Source organism: Apodemus sylvaticus, chromosome 17, assembly GCF_947179515.1.
Source record: "Apodemus sylvaticus chromosome 17, mApoSyl1.1, whole genome shotgun sequence".
NCBI classification, from domain to species: Eukaryota; Metazoa; Chordata; class Mammalia; order Rodentia; family Muridae; genus Apodemus; species Apodemus sylvaticus.
The window spans coordinates 48,244,400-48,259,666 of record NC_067488.1 but is presented as its reverse complement, the minus strand read 5'-3'; the positions used below and the strand labels follow the sequence as shown (position 1 = coordinate 48,259,666).

Here is a 15,267-nt window from a genome sequence, read left to right as displayed (position 1 = left end):
GATGAGGAGGGGGTGGTGATGATGATGGTGGTGGTGATGATGATGATGATGAAGGGTGAGCAAAGCGCTGCTTCAGTTTGGTTCCACATTTGGGAGGCAGAGGCAGGCATATCTCTGGGTTCAAGGCCAGCCTTGGCTACATAATTAGTTACAGCTTAGCGGAGGCAACATTATTAACACCTTGCTTCAATAACAGAAAATAGAGAAGATACACATATAGAAGCTTCCAGAACAATGGCGAGCCTCACCTGTCTCTTGTCCCCCACAGGCCCTGCATCTCCCCAGGTGACCACGACGACGGCCTCAGGTCATGCACGGACACAGCCGAAACGGGCAGGCCCACGTGCCCAGGCGGAAACGCCGCAACCGCTTCGTCAAGAAGAACGGCCAGTGTAACGTCTACTTCGCCAACCTGAGCAACAAGTCCCAGCGCTACATGGCGGACATCTTCACCACGTGCGTGGACACGCGCTGGCGCTACATGCTCATGATCTTCTCCGCAGCCTTCCTCGTTTCCTGGCTCTTTTTCGGCCTCCTTTTCTGGTGCATTGCCTTCTTCCACGGTGACCTGGAGGCCGGTCCCTCGGTGCCTGCTGCGGGAAGCCCGGGGGGCAATGGTGGGGCAACCCCGACAGCCCCCAAACCCTGCATCATGCATGTAAACGGCTTTTTGGGAGCCTTCCTCTTCTCAGTGGAGACACAGACGACCATTGGCTATGGGTTCCGGTGTGTGACAGAGGAGTGCCCGTTGGCGGTCATTGCAGTGGTCGTCCAGTCCATCGTAGGCTGTGTCATTGACTCCTTCATGATTGGCACTATCATGGCCAAGATGGCACGGCCCAAGAAGCGGGCACAGACCCTGCTGTTCAGCCACCATGCCGTCATCTCGGTGAGAGACGGCAAACTCTGCCTGATGTGGCGCGTGGGTAACCTACGCAAGAGTCACATTGTGGAGGCCCACGTCCGGGCCCAGCTCATCAAGCCCTACATGACACAGGAGGGTGAGTACCTGCCACTGGACCAGCGGGACCTCAACGTGGGCTATGACATCGGCCTGGACCGCATCTTCCTGGTGTCACCCATCATCATAGTGCACGAGATTGACGAGGACAGCCCACTCTACGGCATGGGCAAGGAGGAGCTGGAGTCGGAGGACTTTGAGATTGTGGTCATCCTGGAGGGCATGGTGGAGGCCACGGCTATGACCACCCAGGCCCGCAGCTCCTACCTGGCCAGTGAGATCCTGTGGGGTCACCGGTTCGAGCCTGTGGTCTTCGAGGAGAAGAACCACTACAAGGTGGACTATTCACGATTCCACAAGACCTACGAGGTGGCCGGCACGCCTTGCTGCTCTGCCCGTGAGCTACAGGAGAGCAAGATCACGGTGCTGCCCGCCCCGCCGCCCCCTCCCAGTGCCTTCTGCTATGAGAACGAGCTGGCCCTCATGAGCCAGGAGGAAGAAGAGATGGAAGAGGAGGCTGCGGCTGCCGCAGCCGTGGCTGCGGGCCTGGGCCTGGAGGCAGGTTCCAAAGAGGAGGCAGGTATTATCCGGATGCTTGAGTTTGGCAGTCACCTGGATCTGGAGCGCATGCAAGCCGCTACCCTGCCACTGGACAATATTTCCTACCGCAGGGAGTCTGCCATCTGACCTCCAGGCCCCACCCTGCTCTATTCCTGCAAGAGCCTCTGCCAGGGGTGGGGTGTCAGGACAAGCCTTCCACTCTTAGGACAGAGTTGAACATTGCTCTGTGGACCTGGAGGAAGGTGGGGGCTTCAAAGACTGGGAGATCCCTTCCTGTTGAGTGCAGGCCCCAGGACTGGGAAGGACCCAGGTACTCCATCCGCCCTGTTGGCCTGGGCCCCCTGGCATCTCCCCACGGTGGCTCTGGGCCCCCAGATCTTCCACCTTTTCCCACTGACCCTTCAAGGATGTACCCCTTCTGCTCTCAGGACCTCGGGGAAGGCGGCTGGACTGCTGGGGGGTGGGCATCATGGGGTTCTGGGTGGGCAGGGTGGGTCTGGGGGAGGGGAAGGGTGTGTTTTCTGCATGACTGTGGTCTGTGCTCTTGACTCTCTTTTGTAAATATCTATAAATGGAAGGGGTGGAGACGCAAGTCCACCTCTGCCCATTTCTACCTGTGAGACAGAGAGAGGCCACCACCCCTCTCTGTGCACCCCAGTCCAGCCTTAGCCTGACCCAGCTGGCTGGTCCCTTGAGACCTTTGAAGCCGGCTCTGTATGGTGTTGGGGTTGGGGTACAGAGGGGACTCAGAGGTAGGATGAGTACCCCTCCCTCCTTGCAGTCCCTCCAGTCCCCAGATTGATGATGGCGTTTGTAACTATTTTTAATAAAGCATATGGTCCACTAGACGTAGGCTGGTAGAGAGGGGAGACAGAGAGAGAGAGAGAGAGAGAGAGAGAGAGAGCATGTGAGTATCTGTATGTGGCCCCTTTTCTTTAAAACTATTTCATGTGTATGTGTGTGTGTGTGCAGGTGCACATGTGTGTCCTTGCCGAAGCCAAAGGACAACCTCAGGTCTTGTCCCTCGGGAGCCAGCCACCTTTTTTTTTTTAGATTTATTTTCATTTTTACTTGCATGAACATTTTCCCCTCTGCATGTATGCGTGTGCACCTGATGCCTGCAGAGACCAAAAGGAAGCAGGGGTTCCTCGGGGACAGGAGTTAGAGATGGTTGTGAGGCACCATGTGGTGCTGGGTGTCTAACCTGGTCCTCTGCAAACGCAACAAGTGTCCTTAACCCCTGAGCCATCTCTCCAGTCCCCTCCACCTTATTTATTTATTTATTTATTTATTTATGAAACAGGGTCTCCCACTGGTCTGGAGTTCATGGTTAGGGTAGCTGACCAGAGAGCCCCAGGATCTCCTGTGTAAGGCCAGCTTTTTTTTTTTTTTAACTAGGTGCTGGGGATCAAATCCAGGCCTTGCTTGTCTTTCATTCATTGAGCCTTCTCAGGGTTTTGTGTCCTTCCCGAGATACACAGGGACCTCCGCCACCTGGTAGTCAATGGCAGGACCCTGGGCGAGCATCGTAGAAGCTAGGTCTCAATCAAACCTTTGTACCTCAGGAGAAGTAGGAAGTGCCCACTGGATTGACACACATGCGTGTGTGTACACATCCGTGTCTCCACAGACTGCTGAGGAAACCTGCGGGATGCCATGGTAGGAGGGGCCCCCGGGAACCTGCTGAAAACCTGGTTATAGTCCAGATATGGTGTCTGCCTTGCTGGGGGATCTCTGGCAAGTCCTTCCCTCTGGGCTCTGTAGTATGTGTTATTTGAAGAGCCAACCTCACTCAGGCAGCCAGTACCTGTTCTTCAAGGTCTGTGAGGAGCTGAGGGCTCCCAATCAGTTGGAATGCCTGCTCCAGAAAAGAGTCAAGGTCTTCCACATGTAGACTGATGCTGGGTAGGGGCTTTGGGCCCTTCCTCCCCCTATGAATTCCATCAGGTTCCCTTGGAGTGTTTACAGTAGAAATTTAAGAGTGAAGGCTGGTGGGGGGGTGGTCTCAACTCAACCATCACTTCCTCTGCATTTTATTGGTCAATTCAGGTCATCAGGAGCCCACTCCAAAGGAAAGGGGGAAACCAGACCCTCCTATCTCTTAGGAGTGCAACAAGTTAGTGCCGAGGGCTGCCCCAGAGGAAAGAGCTGGATTATGAGCCCTCTTTTTGAGGGGCTGCCTTTGGCCACTCTGTTCTATATGCCAACTGGGTGCCCAGCACTCAGGCTGTAGAAAAGCAGAAAGTATCCTGTGTGATCTCAGGAACCTCCGTGACAATACACCAGCTTACCTACTGTGAAGGAAGGTAGGATCACACTACACCAGCCCTGGCTGCAAGCAACCATTTGGGTAAATACAGCATACCCAGCATGCTTTAAGAGTTTGACAAAGGAATCTGAAGGTTCTTTCCTGGCGAGAGGCTAGCTTGGGATCCAAGACCCCCAATCTGTAGCTTCCTACAGGCAGCCTCGGACGGAGGTCTCGTTTGATAGATGAAGACATGCAGGCCTGGAGAACTAAGGACTGGGTTTTCACTATATGCTGACTTCCCTCCCATTCTCAGAGGCCAGGATGGACTAGGGACGCTGCCTACCCTAACATCCCCGCCCTGTGATCCCAAGTGTACCAGTAACCTTTAGCAGCTTCCAAGGGCTGGAGGCGAGGATGAGAGGTAGCACTCAGCAACAGAAAAGTCTCAATTGCCAACCACCCATGCTCACCCCAGACCCAGGTAGCTTCTCAGGGATGCGCTACTGTCCAGCCCGGGAGGACCCGGGGGGAGGAGGGGTTCCTCTCCTTCCTGTCCCAGGCGATGGGAAGCAACTGCCTCAGCTCGGGTCTCCTGCTGGTCCTAGAATGGAACAGGTATGAAGCTGTCCGCTCTAACTCAAAGGGCCACCCCGGGGGGACAAGCCTTTCAGGCCCCCCTGGAAACATTGTTACTAGTTATCCACCTGCTCAGACTCTTGGGGGCAACTGTATCTTTTCAGACAACTGCATTCCTTCCTCAGGTCCCACCACCACCACCACCACCACCACCACCACCACCACCACCACGCCAGACCCACTGTGCAAGAGAGCTCAACTGCACCGCTCCAGGCAGGCTGCAAGCTGGGCTGCTGGCTCAGTTCTGCTGACTCACCTTCTCTCTCCCACCTGTTCCCCTTTCGCAGCCCTCCCACCCGCTTCCCAGCTCCTCTGATCTCTCTCACTCTCTCTCTCTCCTTCCCTGCTCTCTCCCCGTGGCTGCATCTGGGGGCGGCAAGCAGCTTAGATACCTTGGTGCTCAGTCATGCAAACTGGTTAGCAGCTGCAGAGACCTTTGGAGGTGCCACCACGCCCTTTTCTGCTCAGCCCAGGGAAGATGGGCCAGCCTGGTCTAGCCTAGCGCCTGCTCTTCAGTCTGGAAGAGAGGTTACGGAGGACTAGAAGGGAGCACAGGTGTGGGAGGAGACGAGAGAGCAGGAGGGTGTGGTCTCGCTGAGGCTCCGCCCCCACACCTGCCGGCTGCCTGGAAAAACCACTATTCAAGAGTAATCTTGGCTCACTGTGGCTTCCTCCGAGATGGCTTCCGGAGTTTTCCTTATGAACTTAGAACAGCTTAGAGAGAACTAGAGAGAAGCCCAGGTGGCACTCAAGCTAAGAATTGTCGCTCTAAGGTCTTTCTTGGATCACGCAGTCTTCTTCTTTTGTGTGGCTTCTCTCATTTTTTCTGGATACGAATTATTCTGGGCAGTGTGGTATGCTTTGTTAGTTTTGTTTGTTTGTTTTAAAGACTAGGTCTCATGTAGCTCAGGCTGGCCTCAAACTCAATAATGAAGCTGAAGATGATCGTGGACTCTTAACCCTCCTGCCTTTGCCTCTCAAGGGCTAATGTTAAAGGTGTGTACCACCACTCCCTGGCAAATCTTCCATCTTTGGAATTTGACAGAAGCAGATAGATGGATCTCTGGGAGTTCCAGGTTAGCCTGGTCTACCTGGCAAGTTCCAGGACAGCCTGAACAACTACATACGAAGACTTTATTTCAAAAAGCAAACAAACAAACCCGGAAGTCAAAAGTCTCGACATCTGCATGCTTCCATGAAAACAAGCTATACCTTTAAGGATTGAGAAGGTCTCAACACCCCAGCTTCCCTCCTGGACTGAGGAGGAAGGATAGCTATCAAGGGGCAGTGAAGTCAAGACCCTTGGCACCCCATATCCCCCACTGAGAGTTAAGGTCGTGAATGTGAGAGGCAGAGGCGCCTAGGTCGGGATTTTGCCCTTGGGACTTAGCAACTGTGTGGCCTTGGGCAGGTAAATTGAGTCTGCACGTGCCTCTGTGTGTGTGTGTGTGTGTGTGTGTGTGTGTGTGATTCATGTATTTCTTACATTTTGTGTGGACTAAATGAGATCCTGTGTGTGACTGGGCATGGCAGGTCTGGAGTCTGGCGTAAAATCAATGATCTAAATAAACGTGAGTGGACTTTGGAAAAGGTTTGATTCACAATAAATGGCACAATTAGTCTGAGAGCAAACTTGGAGTTTCCTGGCAACCGTGGAGAAAAGAGAAACCAGGCTCGTTGCTTTAGCACTGGGCATACGTGAGCCCTGAGACGGGAGAGAGGGAGGAGTTTGTTTCCAAATCACTGTGCAGCCCAGGGTCACAGGCATCCTTCTCTGGGCTTCATTTCCTCATCTTCAAGGTTAGGAGTTGGATTTCGTGGCTCCTGGGGTTCTAGTGCAAGCATGGCTTCTATTCCTGGCTTTTCTGAAGATGGTGGGAGGCCTTGGGAAGAGAGCAGGTCAGGACAGAACTGGTTCTTAGTAAATCAGCCAGGCCTCTTTGCTGCCTCCCTAGGACCCTAGGGACCCTTGGCCCAGAAGTGACCATGACTGATTCTAAAGAGCTCACTCACCTAACAAATAAATAATGTATGAGCTCCTGCCTTAAGCAATGGAGGCCCCGTCTCAGGCAAGGGGCTTTGGCACTAAATCAAAGCTATTCCTGGAAGGCCCACTCACTACACTTCAACACTAGTGTGTAGTGTTCAAAAGGACCTCTGACCAGTCTCTAGCCTGGGACCACAAATTTCTACCCTGCTGGACAGGAGTCGATGTCAGATTTTCCAGTGGTATGATAGAAGGAAAGACGGGAACGCTGTGGGACACTATGTACGGGGAAGGGCCTAGCCTGGGACAGTGGGCTGACAGACACCTGGCCTTTCTTCAGCCAGAGCCAGAGTAGGGGTGACAAACTGCCCATGTGGTATGGGGACAACAGGACTGGAGGCTGGAATGTCAGACGGAAGAACGAGCAGGAGCTGGGCAGGCTGTCTGGGAGCAGACAGAGAGAGGAATCCAGGAAGCTCTGCTCTGGCTGGCGGCTGAGTGGGCTGAAGTGGGGTGGGCGATGAGAGCTTACAGACCCTTGTCAATCCTTAAGTCCCAAGGCCCCTGAAGGAAGCTGGAGGAGACAGCGGGAAAGGGAGGGGGCAGCCTGGGGCTCAGGACCTGGCGAGCCTGTGAGAAGTCTCTGGGTAGGCAGAGAGGAGGCATAGACAGGTTAATGACGGGGAATGGAAAGGATGGACGGGTTCCAGTTCCTTCTGACAGGTGAGGGAAGGCAGGGCATGGACAATTTAGCTCACAGAGGAGAAAAGGAAAGAGGCTAATTATGGCCTGGTCCCTGGGGCGGGGGTGGGGTGTGGAGGTGGGGGTGGGGGAGGCATGGGAAGGAGGCAATCTCTTTCTCGGTGGGCTTTGCCACACACTGGTGGCCGGCAGAGGACTCAGGCTGAGGGGCAAGAGTGCTAGGTCTTCTGAGGGATGCTGGGAGAAGGGGAGGTGGACTGTGAGTGACAGGAATGGGTGGGGAGGTAGCGAGGTGGAGATGACGCATGGGCTCCAGCGATTTTGTCACAGCTCCAAGCTCCGGGCTCGCAGCATCTCAGCCTATGGGAGTGACGTGATTTGCAGCCAGAACATTCCTCCAGAGGTCCCTCTTGTTAAAGGCTTTGTCACAAGTGTGTGACAGTGTTGAGAGAGGTGGTGGAGCCTCCAGGAGGCCAGTCATCGGGAGGTCCTTGGGGGTGTGGTCTTCAAAGCCACCCTGAGGAGAACATTTGCTGTGTGTGCGTGCGTGCGTGCGTATGCGCACCGCGCGCACACATTGTTGGATGTCCAGAGACCTAACGGGAATTCACTACAGGGGAGAATCTTATAAACCAAGAGCCAACCCTTCAGGCTGAGGTAAGCTCAGTTGGTAGAGTGCTTGCCTGAGACACAAAGATCCCGGGCTCGATTCCCAGCACCACATCGAGTGGGGTGGTGCCCACCCGTAATCCCAGCACTTGAGAGGTTGGAGGCAGGAGGACCAAGCGTTTAAGGTTATTTTTAACTACAGAAATCATTTGAGGATGGTTTGAGCTGCCTGAAGACCCATTTCTCCTCATCCCACCCTCCCCAAAACACCTCAAAATATACCTCTCCCCCTATTTAGTTGATTTTTAAAAGGGATTTTGTCACAGAGCTAGAACACTGAAGGCAATTCCAGACCCAGCCACATTGCCCAAGTGTGACCGTCACTGGGGCTGTTCTGAATAGTGGCGTGAGCTGCAGGCAGGAAGAACCACCAGTTTGATTCAGAGTGCTGAGGGTCTAGCTGAGGGCTGTGGCAGCCTGGGGGATGGGGACGAGAGGCAGCGAACCCAGAAGGGGGCCAAGGAAGGAAGATGAGAGTTGGAGGGCACACAAATGTCCACTCTGCGTGACCTTGCCATAGAGCCTGGAAGCTGGGACTGCTCTGCTGGGTTGTGTGGAGAGGCAGGCGAACCTCTCCACAGCTGGCGGAGGCACTGCTTGCTCGTCTGCAGGAGGAGGACATGAGGATCTCCACCTTGGGGCTGCTCTGAGTGGCCCGATGAAGCACTCAGCCCAGCTAATGGCTGTTATTTTTATCCCCGGCCTTCAAAACTCACCTCTCAAGTGAGGTACAGGGTCGACTCTGGCAGACTACCAGACAACCGCAAAGGCCCTTTCTAGTCCTTTTCTGCAGTGGCTGGCTCCCGCCCGGAGAGAGCCTGGTACTCAGTCTGTTGGCTGAAGAACAGGCCCAAGCCACCTCAGGGCCATCTGGAGACCCTCAGCTGCCAGACCTCCACAAGGAAGCCAGGGCAGCTCAACTTCAGGGGTGGTCTGCCTCAGTTTCCTTTCCTGTCTCAGAGGACCACAGAATTATCCCTTGTTTTTTTCTTCCAGGGAAAGTTCATCCATCAAAGTGTTTAGTAATCAGGAAAGTATGGCAGGCTGGGGGCGGGCACAGGAGAGTGAAGGAAAATACTGGGGTTATCCCTTCCGACACCCCAGCCCAGTGGTGGTCTCGGGGCCTCTCTGAGGAGGTACAGATGGGGCATGGGCAGCAGAGAGGCTGGATTTTAGCAAAACTGAGCAAAGCCGTGACTACATCCCTGTGGGGAATGCCTGCGTTTGTAAAGTGTATTTTTCCCTGCTTTGATGGAATGCTGCTACATGAGCATCAGGCCCCAGTTCATAGTTGCTCTCACTGGAGGGTGCCATGCATGGAAGGTACCTACTGATTTTGAAGACTTGGTATTAAAAACAGATGAGACACACACACACACACACACACACACACATGGGCTGGGGATGTGTCTCAGTGGTGGAATGCTTGCAGGATATTGGTGAAGTCTTGAGTTCTCACTGCCTTTCACTGTGATAAAATGCCCTGACCAAGCTGAGCAGTGGTGGTGAATGCCTTTAATCCCAGAAGAGGCAGGTGCATCTCTGTGAGTCCAACCTGGTCTACAGAGCAAGCTCTGGGATAGCCAAAGCTACACAGGGAAACCCTGTCTCAAAACCAAAGCAAAGCAAAGCAAGCAAGCAAACAAACAATACTTTGACTAAAAGCAAGTAGGAGAGGAAAGGATTGATTTCACCTCACAGTCCAGGGCAATTGTCTACCATCTAGGGAGGCCTGAGCAGGAACCCGAACACAGGAACTGAAGCAGAGACTGTGAAGATACTGCTTACTAGCTTGCACCTAGCCTCAGTCAGCTGCAGTCTGCCTAGGGACGCGCCACCCACAGTGTGCTGGACCGTCCCCCTGGCAGTCGCTAATCAAGAAAATGCCCCCACAGACCAAGCTGATGAAGTTCTCTCTTTCTGGGTGACTCCAGCTTGTGTCAAGTTGACAAGACTAAACAGCACACCTGGGTTTAATCCCCAGTGCCCTTCCCCCCCCACCTCCCACCCGAATCAGATCCTGTCTGCTCCTATAGATGGTCAGGTGTCCAATTTCTTTAAAGGACACGTGCTCATAAAAAGCACAAAGAACATAGCTTCAACAAACAAATCATAAGGGAAACAAGATTGGGGAAGCAGGGTGGGGTGGAGGGAGCATGGAGAAGAGATTTAGTTATCTTCCCCATTGTCCTCTCTCCCCATCCCCTGTGGAGCCCCTTCCTCCTACTAACAAGTTCCCATCCTACCTTATGTCTGTGTGTGCTCTACCACATTCAATCAGGCTGCTTGCTTGGTGCAATTTATTTACCAAGAACTGAGAAAGGCAGTTCTAGTGGTTTCACCACCCAGGGATACAGTGTAGCTGTACCAGTGTAGTGGCTCCTTCTACATTCCAAAGTGAACAACAACAACAACAAAAAAAATACTAAAAGATAACATCAAGACCTAGAGAGATAGCTCAGCTCAGCGGGTAAGAGCACTGACTGCTCTTCCAAAGGTCCTGAGCTCAATTCCCAGCAACCACATGGTGGCTCACAACCATCCGTAATAGTATCTGACGCTCTCTGGTGGTGTGTCTGAAGACAGCTACAATGTACTCAAATAAATAAATCTTTTTTTTTTTTAACAAGATGACATCAGATGTCACTAGGGGATTCTCCTAGACAGTGGTAGTGGATTTGGTTTATTTTTGTTTGTTTTATGTGTGTGTGTGTGTTTTTAAAGAAGGGTCCCACTGAGCATAGGACCTAGCACACCAGGAGGCAGAGGCAGGCAGATTTTTGTGAGTTTGAAGCCAGCCTGGTCTACATAGTGAGTTCCAGGCCAGGCACAGAAAACAGTGTGACCCCTGTCTTCAGAAATAAATAATAACGACTTCTTGAGACTAATACTCAAGTATTTAGAGTTGGTCTACATGACATGAGCTTGCTTGAAGTCAATATGGGAGCTAGAGGTGTTGGGTCTAAGTTACAGAGTTACTCAATCCACACTATTCGCTTTTGTATATGCTTGAAATTTTCTAAGATAAAAAATATTTTTAAATAAGAAACTGAGTCACCTCTTAGTAAGGCCACCTGGCAACTTGGAAGTGATTTGACTCAGACAAGAAGAGGAGGCGGCAATGAATTGCCCTTCTTTGTTTGGAGAAAGATCAAAAGAATTGTCATTATCATGATGTCAGACGAACTAGACTTCAAGGCGAAGGCATTTTTAGAATACATTAAGGAAGACAACGCCAGGAAGATGTAACAATTCTAAACTCTTACATGCTTCCTAACATTAGCATGGGGCTGGACAGATGGCCCAGGCCTGAGGAGTGTGCGCCCTCTTTGCCGAAGACTGGTGTGCGGTTTCCAGCATTCACGCTGGACCGCTCACAGTTACCTTTGACTCTAGCGCCACGGGATCTGACGCCCCCTTTTGGCCTCTACAGGAACTGCATATATAACATTAAAAGTAAAATCTGATTTTAAATGTATATGTAAGAGAAAACAAGGCGACATAAACAAGCCCAGCACAAATTACAGATTTTCATTACAGCCTTTCAGTGACTGACAGATGAAAAATATGGGGGGAAAATCACTAAGGATATAGAAGATATCAACAAAGCAGAAACTCGGTATCATTAGTAATCAGGGAAATGCAAATCAGGGCCACAACGAGTTAGAATCTGACTCCCACAAGCTTGGCAGAAATTGTGAAGTTGAGAAGCACCAGATTTGGTGAGGATGTAGAACCTCGGGGGTGCCCATCCCCTCTGGTGGGAGTGTAGGCTGCATCATCCTCCCTGGGAAAATAGTTCAGTCTTGCCTAATAAAGTTGAACATGTTGCATGCATGCTAATTTAGCAATTCGCATCTCAAATTTATTATTCAGGGAAATATATTCTATGGTCCATCTGTAAGGGAAAAAAAAATCACAGGAGGAGGGAGGAGGCACTTCTGTAGAGAGCCTCACGGATGGGCTCCCAAGATCAGAATTTCGGGAGCCTTGGGCACATAGGTGAGTAGCTTTATTCTTTATCTTCAATTTTTTTTAAATGTATATGGGGGAGGGTAATGTGCACATGAGTGCAGTACCCTCAGAGGCCAGAAGAGGGCATCAGATACCCTTGAGCTGGCGTTACAGACAGTTGTGAGCTACCTGACACGGGTGCTGGGAACTGAGCCTGTGTTTTCTGAAAGAGACACGTGGTCGTAGTGCAGGCTCTCCAGCCCGTGAATTGTCTTCATATGTCTTTTGCCTGTATGTCTTATAAAGTGCTATGCTTATATACACTTGCATACATCACATCTCTATAGAAATGCAAATGTGGTGTGGCAGGAGACCTGATGGGTCCTAGAGAGTACGTCTGGGGAGATTGGGGAAGAGAAGGGAGTCTATTTTCCCCCAACTATTTCCAGCTTGGAATATTTTTACTTAAGTGTGAATGACTTGGTAATTTTAGACCTAATTAAATCAAGTAGAGCAAAACAAATCCAAATGACATTGACTCCGGGCTGGAAATGCAGCTCAGTGGTAGACTGCTTGCTTCACACACACAAAGCCTTAGGTTCAATCCCAGCACTCCAAAACACAAAATGAGTAAAACAGGGTGGGGTGGGGTGGCCGCTGGGAGATGACTCAGTCAGCAAAGGACCTGCCAGGCAAGCAAACAATCTGAGTTCAGATCCTACAATACATATAAAAACCTTGGCGAGCCTGTAACCCTGTGGGGGTGAAGTGGAAACAGTTCCTGAAGCTCAGACTGAGAGACCCTGTCTCAACAAAAACATCAAAAATAAAGCAACAAGGCACCTGACGGAAATAACTGATGTTGGTCTTCATATGTGCACGTATACTTACACATACAAAGACACACACACCGCATACTCCATGCATAAATAAAATAATAATAATAATGAAAAAAAGATGGCTCAGCAAATAAAGGCATGTGATGTCAAGTCTGACAATGTGAGTTTGGTCCCAAGCACTCAGCGTGGTAGAAGGAAAGAAATGTTCCCCAAGAATTGTTCTGGGGGACTTCTGACTTCTGACCTCCCTCTCCACCCGTGAGCACCCCCAAAGGAAAAGGTAGATTACACACAAAAAAAGAGTAGAATGCAAGAATGCTGTCAGATCCCCATTTCTGGGGATGGGTTAGGTGACCTCACCAAGCCCAGTTTCCGATTCTTCAGAATGAAGCTAATGGGCTCTGGCCTCATCGGACCCTGCCAGCCTCGGTGGAGGAAGTGTGCAAACATAGCAAGGTAGGAGGAGTTCATAGGAGGGCTGAAGACACTTGGCTGGGGGTAGGAGAGGCTTCAGAGGAGGTGACATCTGTGCTGGGAGCCAGGAGGTCATAGAATATAGATGACATATTGCACCGGGATCTATAGGGTGAGGGGAGTTTGTCCAGGTCAGCCAGGTCTTGGGGAGGAGAGAGGAGGGAAGTGTTCCTTCGGGTGGCAGAAGCGAGGATAAAGGATAATACAGGCTTTATTTGGAACTAGGGGAGCCATGCAAATATATGCAAAAATCATGCAAATGAGCCTGGCTGAGTGGCCGGCAGGAAGAGGACCCAGCTGGTGATTTTGTTCCTCAAGTGTAGTCCAGGGCCACCTGTGACAAGCATCACCTGGAGAGCTCATCCTGGTTGCCTGCCACCCCCAGACCTGCTGGGGCTACAGCCCGTGTTTAGGGAGCTCGCCAGGTGAGTGTTTATTTCTGCATCCATTTATTAAACATGCACATGGAAATGCATTATAATTATAACACATTAGGATCTACGCACATTACAATATATAATATAAACATTCAAACAGAAAAGCAAGCCTTCCTCCTCTGCATTCTCCTCCCCCGGGCCCCAGCGGCAACAACCAGTACCAGTTCCAGAAGGTGTGTCCTTCTGGAAGCTTCCCTGCAGGCTCCCACGTAATCCAGCCTCTGGTCCCTGAAACCCACAGCTTCTCAGGAGTGTTAGCTCTGTGTCACTCTGAAGCCAAACTGTTACTCATTTTTGTCTTTGACCATTCATTCAGAATTCCCTGGGGGCTTGCAGAATGCTACAATTTGCAGGGTATTGAGAAAGCTGGAGTTCTGTTCCTGGGGAGTCCAGTCGGAGAGGGAGCCAAGTGTTTTGGGCAGGCAAAGCCTTCGGATGGTTGTAGCCCTGCAGCCCAGGTGCCTGGGCTCAGTTCGGCTTTCACTCCGGCTCAGGGAGAGTGGTGGTTTGAATGAGATGTCCCTTGTGAGCTCCAGCATTTGTTACTTTGTTTCCAGTAGGAAATGCTGCTGCTGGGGAGGCCTAGGGGGCGTGGCCATGTCAGACGACCTGCAGCACTCTTAGACTTTGAAAGTTTAAAAGACTGCTATCATCCCCAGTTTGCTCTTTGCTTGTTCTTGCGGGTCAAGGTCAAGATGCGAGAGCTTAGCGCTCTCTCTCTCTCTCTCTCTCTCTCTCTCTCTCTCTCTCTCTCTCTCTCTCTCTTTCTCTCTTTCTCTCTCTCCTCCCCCCTCCCCCTCCCTCTCCCTCTCTCGGTGTTTTTTTCGAGACAGGGTTTCTCTGTGTAGCCCTGGCTGTCCTGGAACTCACTCTGTAGACCAGGCAACCTCGAACTCAGAGATCCGCCTGCCTCTGCCTCCCAAGTGCTGGGGTTACAGGTGTGCGCCACCACCGCCCTGCGAACACTTAGCTTTCTGCTCCAGTCACGATGCCTGCCTGCTGCTGAGGTCCCACAGGTGATGGTGACAGACCCTTCTCCTGCTGGATCCGCATGAGCCTGGATACAGCCTTCCTTCTCTAAGGTGTCTTCGGTCTTGGTCATGGTGTGTTATCACAGTAATAGAAGCAGAATTAATAAGATGGATAGCATCCCTATCTCCCAGGTGAGCTCTGCTGCGGGGCAAGATCTCTGCGGTCCACTACTGCAGAGTTGACTCTGCCTCGGTCAATGCTCATTTTCTTCTCCAAGAGAACCAAGCCTTGACTTAGGGCAGCTTAGGTGGTGATGGGGCGGGGTGGGAGTTTGGCTCTAGTCTAAATGGAAGGAGAGAGGGAAGATTCCTGACCATATGCCACTGAGCCTGGGAATCCTGTACTTTAAAGAGTCTAATCTGGGGCCTGGAGAGATGGCTCAGCGGTGAAGAGCACACTGGCTGCTCTTCCAGAGGTCCTGAGTTCAAATCCAGCAACCACATGGTGGCTCACGGCCATCTGTAATAGGATCCAATGCCCTCTTCTGGCGTGTCTGAAGATAGCTCCAGTGTACTCATATAAATAAACATAAATAAATCCTAGAAAAAAGAAAGAACAATAGACAGACAGACAGACAGACGTTCTGCTCATGGCTCTGTTCCCAGGCTCCTCTTCAGGTGACTCACAACCACCTGTAACTCCAAGCTGTAACTCCAAGCTGACGCCCTCTTCTGACCTCCAAGAGTACTACTTGCTTTCCTGTGCACAGAAGCATGCACATATAGACGATTAAAAATAAAATAAATCTTTTAATAAAAGTCTAA

At 51.4% G+C, this 15,267-nt stretch overlaps 1 protein-coding gene across 2 annotated transcripts; it reads left to right on the top strand.

Moving 5' to 3' along the window:
• The first annotated feature begins 298 nt into the window (after positions 1 to 298).
• On the top strand, positions 299 to 1,771 carry Kcnj4 (potassium inwardly rectifying channel subfamily J member 4). 2 transcript variants are annotated; one of them, XM_052161158.1, is made up of 2 exons: positions 299 to 578; positions 636 to 1,771. In XM_052161158.1, the coding sequence occupies exons 1-2, from the start codon at positions 311 to 313 to the stop codon at positions 1,646 to 1,648; spliced, it is 1,281 nt and encodes a 426-aa protein (XP_052017118.1). In that variant the 5' UTR covers positions 299 to 310; the 3' UTR covers positions 1,649 to 1,771. The 2 variants fall into 2 exon arrangements, with proteins under 2 accessions (XP_052017118.1, XP_052017117.1); XM_052161157.1 differs by having other exon boundaries at positions 299 to 1,771.
• Positions 1,772 to 15,267: the final 13,496 nt, after the last annotated feature.